Source organism: Procambarus clarkii, chromosome 4 (assembly GCF_040958095.1).
Source record: "Procambarus clarkii isolate CNS0578487 chromosome 4, FALCON_Pclarkii_2.0, whole genome shotgun sequence".
Classification (NCBI taxonomy): domain Eukaryota; kingdom Metazoa; phylum Arthropoda; class Malacostraca; order Decapoda; family Cambaridae; genus Procambarus; species Procambarus clarkii.
Genome location: NC_091153.1, coordinates 38,602,428 through 38,607,825, shown reverse-complemented (window position 1 = coordinate 38,607,825; position 5,398 = coordinate 38,602,428). Strand labels below are relative to the sequence as shown.

The following is a 5,398-nucleotide window of genomic DNA, read 5'->3' as shown; positions in this document are numbered from 1 at the left end:
TTTGGTCCCGCTCCTCAACAGTCAATCAACTGATGTAGAGATTCCTGAGCCTACTGGGCCTCTATCATATCTACATTTGAAACTGTGTATGGAGTCAGCCTCCACCACATCACTGTTTAATGCATTCCGTCTGTTAACTACTCTGACACCGAAAAAATTATTTCTAATGTCTCTGTGGCTCATCTGGGTACTCAGTTTCCACCTGAGTCGTGTTCCACCCGTGATAAAGAGTTTCCTTATTGTGCCTCACCAATTCACAAATAAGTATTTTCCCAGCAATGTTACCTCGTTTCTCCATGTTGCACACCGGCCTTTCATCAAGAACACTAGCTTCTAAAATTGTCAAAAATTATTTGATAAAGTCTATACCTGGTTTACGTTTTCCTGTAGTATTTCGGTGGCCTTGTCATGAAACTATGAAATTTGCAAGGCATGACTTGTCCCCTTCTAAATCCCTGTTGTAATGTCATTTCAAAGTTTATCCACTCCAGGTGCTCCATTATTCTCAACTCGATTACTTTCTACAGCGTTTTATAAAGGAAAACTTGTCAGTAGAACTGGTTCATAATTGAGTACTTTCGTCTGTCCCCATTTTTAAATTAAAATTTGTGTTAGCGCTGACAAGGCACGTGTGCAGCCCAATTTCAAAAGAGGAGGCGAGATTAGGTCTGGTGCTATTCGTTTTGTTGCTTCCAGTTAGTCCAGGTATTATGTTCACTTTATATAGTGTTCCTTTTGATCAAGTTTCATATCAAAATCTTGGTCTCCACACAGTGGTTATTTTGTAAAGACCGTTTGTGGTGCGTGGTGTGGTATATGATGGGGTGGTATTCTTGTGTGGTACGGTGGGGTGGTATATGGTGGTGAGGTATAGTGGGGGTGGTATATGGTGGTGTGGTATATGGTGAGTGGTATGGTGCGGTGGTATGGTTGGTGGTATGGTGGGGTGGTATATGGTGGGGTGGTATTTTTGTGTGGACGTCGATCTTGCTATATGGGAGACACTGGCTACAGACCGTTCAGCCTGGAGGCAGTCTGTTCAAAGAGGTCTCTCCAAGTTCGAGGAGTCACTTGCCAAGGAATCGGAGGCAAAGAGACAGAGAAGGAAAGCCGGTAGCCAGGAACAGACCAGAATCGGACTTCGTTTGTGCTCGGTGTGGGATGGACTGCCACTCTCGGATTGACCTCATCAGTCACGCCAGACGCTGCACCAGGATTGACAACTCCATAGTCTCCCGAGACTGAAGGATGCCTACTATTATTGTGTGGTACGGTGGGGTGGTATATGGTGGTGAGGTATGATGGTGTGGTATAGTGGTGTGGTATATGGTGGTGTGGTATATGTTGGTGTGGTATGGTGGGGTGGTATATGGTAGTGTGATATATGGAAGTGTGGTATGAAGGTGTGGAATATGGTGGTGTGGTATATGGTGGTGTGGTATATGGTGGTGTGGTATGGTAGGGTGGTATATGGTGGTGTGGTATATGGTGGTGTGGTATATGGTGGTGTGGCATGGTGGTGTGATATTGTGTGGTGTGGTATGGTGGTGTGGTATATGGTGGTCTGGTATATGGTGGTGTGGTATGGTGGGGTGGTATAAGGTGGTGTGGTGTGGTGGTGTGGTGCTGTGGTATATAATGGTGTGGTATATGGTGGTGTGGTATATGGTGGTGTGGTATTTGATGTGGTATATGGTGGTGTGGTATTTGGTGGTGTGGTATATGGTGGTGTGGTATATGGTGGTGTGGTATATGGTGGTGTGGTATATGGTGGTGTGGTATTTGGTGGTGTGGTGTGGTGTTTGGTTGTGTGGTATGGTGGTGTGTTATATGGTGGTGTGGTATATGGTGGTGTGGTGGTGGGTATATGGTGGTGTGGTATATGGTGGTGTGGTGTGGTATTTGGTGTGGTATATGGTGGTTTGGTATATGGTGGTGTGGTATATGGTGGTGTGATATATGGTGGTGTGGTATACGGTAGTGTGGTATATGGTGGTGTGGCATGTTACCTATCGTACGTTACGGCTCGTGACCCTACAACAGCTAACTTTAAAAAAGGTCTAGGGTTACTAAAAACTGCTGTTCACAAGAGCGGGTCACCAGTATAACCCCTTGATAAGTAATGAGCACTTTGTTAAAAATCTTCCTTTAGGACTGAAAGAATACATATAAAAACTTATATATATATATATTACCTAAATCTCAATAGCAAACAGATGATTAATGGATCACAAATATATATCAAAGTAAAATATCACTGACTCTCCCGGAAATTAATATAATATTATTATATGTATGGTTATGACAGAACAATAATGTAAAACTTAACTCCACAAGATGTTAACTCTCTGGTTCTGGATCAGCTACTGAATTACAATTACGCGGGAGTCAAAAACATTGCCTTGCCCCGCGAACAATTTGCCAAAGTTACAATATTTATTATTTCTACAATGGAGCAATACATTGTGACAAGAGTAATCTTAAACTAACGTAATGAATGGTCAATACATATGGGTATACAAAAATAAGGTAATTATTGCTTTACATAGTAATTAAAATACACATACAAAGGGGAATAATGGCATGCTCACCCAGCAACGAACTATCCCACGACAATTTGCCAGATACAGTTCACACAATTATTATTCACCTCTGTTACCCACATATGATCACATATAAATCATTAGTTCCCGTGGGAAACTGAATACACAAAGAAATAAAACAATCATTCCCACGATACGTTGGGCCTAACGCCAACAATGTAACATGAAATTATTTTACATAGAACATATAAGTACATCAATATACATACTTGTAATTTACACACAATTATAAAGGTACATATTAGTTTATTTAATTACGTATCTTATAGAGGTACGTAACATGGTATGATGGTGTGGTATGTTGGCGTGGTATATGGTGGTGTGGTATATGGTGGTGCGGTATATGGTGGTGTGGTATATGGTGGTGTGGTATATGGTGGTGTGGTATGTGGTGGTGTGGTATATGGTGGTGTGGTAAATGGTAGTGTGGTATATGGTGGTGTGGTAATGGTGGTTTGGTATATGGTGGTGTGGTATGGTGGGGTATATGGTGGTGCGGTATATGGTGGTGTGGTATATGGTGGTGTGGTATATGGTGGTGTGGTATATGGTGGTGCGGTATATGGTGGTGTGGTATATGGTGGTGTGGTATATGGTGGTGTGGTATGTGGTGGTGTGGTATATGGTGGTGTGGTAAATGGTAGTGTGGTATATGGTGGTGTGGTAATGGTGGTTTGGTATATGGTGGTGTGGTATGGTGGGGTATATGGTGGTGTGGTATATGGTGGTGTGGTATAAGGTGGTGTGATATATGTTGGTGTGGTATATGGTGGTGTGGTATGATGGTGTGGTATTGTGGCGTGGAATATGGTGGTGTGGTATATGGTACTGTGGTATATGGTGCTGTGGTATATGGTGGTGTGGTATATGGTGGCGTGGTATATGGTGGTGTGGTATATGGTGGTGTGGTAATGGTGGTGTGGAATATTGTGGTGTGGTATATGGTATATGGTGGTATGATGGTGTGGTATAGTGACGTGGTATATGGTGGTGTGGTATATGGTGGTGTGGTATATGGTGGTGTGGTATATGGTGGTATGATATATGGTGGTGTGGTATATGGTGGTGGGGTATATGGTGGTGGGGTATGATGGTGTGGCGTGGTATATGGTGGTGTGGTATATGGTGGTGTGGTATATGGTGGTGTGGTATATGATGGTGTGGTATATGATGGCGTGGTATATGGTGGTGTGGTATTTGGGGGTGTGGCATATGGTGGTGTAGAATGATTGTGTGGCATAGTGGTGTGGTATAGTGGTGTTGTATATGGTGGTGTGGTATGATGGTGTGGTATATGGTGGTGTGGTATATGGTGGTGTGGTATATGGTGGTGTGGTATATGGTGGTGTGGTACATGGTGGTGTGGTATATGGTGGTGTAGAATGATTGTGTGGCATAGTGGTGTGGTATAGTGGTGTTGTATATGGTGGTGTGGAATATGGTGGTGTGGTATATGGTGGTGTGGTATATGGTGGTGTGGTATGGTGGTGTGGTATATGGTGGTGTGGTATGGTGGTGTGGTATGGAGGTTTGGTATATGGTGATGTGGTGTTGCATGGTGGTGTGGTATGATGGTGTGGTATAAGGTGGTGTGGTATGGTGGTGTGGTATAGTGGTGTGGTATATGGTGGTGTGGTATTGATGTGTGGTATATGGTGATGTAGTATGGTGGTGTGGTATATGGTGGAGTGGTATGGTGGTTTTGTTTTGTGGTTTGGTATCGTGGTTTGGAATGGTGGTGTGATGTGATGGTGTGGTATGGTAGTATGGTATATGGTGGTGTGGTGTGGTATGGTGGAGTGGTATGATGGTGTGGTATGGTTGTGTGATATGGTGGTGTGATGTGGTGGTGTGGTATGGTGTGGTATATGGTGGTGTGGTGTATGGTGGTGTGGTATATGGTGGTGTGGTATGGTGGTGTGGTATATGGTGGTGTGGTATATAGTGGTGTGGTATATATTGGTTTGGTATAGTGGTGTGGTGGGGTGGTGACCACATAAACTGATAACTCAGGGGAACAGCAAAGGATACCTCTAGGATAACTGTACATAAGCACTATAATTAATTTAAGTACAATAACTAGAGGAAAACTCCACCAAAAAGGAATAGTATGATACATTTACTGAGAGGAAAAAATTTGTAAAACGGATTATGTATTAAATATATACATTTAACACACTTTTCAATTTCACATTATAAAACTTATCTACAAATATATTGTATCTAATACGAACATTTATATAAAAATACTAGCTTTACTCGGCGACGCCTTGCTGTGGCTCAGCAACAGTAACCTTCCCTTGTCTCCCAGTCTTCCCTGTTGGAAATAACCAACAGTTTTCATTCATCATTTTGTATTTTAGTACAACCTATTTGCATTAACAATAGTAGATTACTAATATTATTAACTTGTAAAACTAACCAAAATAATTCATTTCTTATTGCGGCATTTTTGCCCAATTTTTCCTAGTATCAAGACGCAGCTACGAGTTGCAATAGGAAGTCACAGGAAATATCTCTACATTTAGTTGAATCTAAACAGTGTCCAGTTAATTACTTTACTACGGGTAATCGTTCATTTAGTTGCTTTATTTATATAACATATTACTGCTTACTGAACTCGGTTGTTTAGGTGTATTAACAACTAGAGTGGAAAATATTGCAATGTAAAATAATTACACTTTATATTCCTCTCATTCATTTACGCAGTCTTAATAAACTGACTTGCCCTACGCAAAAATATATTGCACCGTAATACATTTATTAATGACATACTTGTCATAATTCCTTACTTC

General features: G+C 41.7%; 1 protein-coding gene across 1 annotated transcript; it reads right to left on the bottom strand.

The window, feature by feature from the left end:
- Positions 1-2,866: 2,866 nt before the first annotated feature.
- LOC138371108 (soluble scavenger receptor cysteine-rich domain-containing protein SSC5D-like) lies at positions 2,867-4,000 on the bottom strand. The gene has a single exon (XM_069335879.1). The coding sequence runs from the start codon at positions 3,998-4,000 to the stop codon at positions 2,867-2,869; it is 1,134 nt and encodes a 377-aa protein (XP_069191980.1).
- Positions 4,001-5,398: the final 1,398 nt, after the last annotated feature.

Coding starts and splice junctions, on each gene's coding strand:
- LOC138371108 (XM_069335879.1), bottom strand. CDS start 4,000: ATGCCACACAATCATTCTACACCACCATATACCACACCACCATGTACC.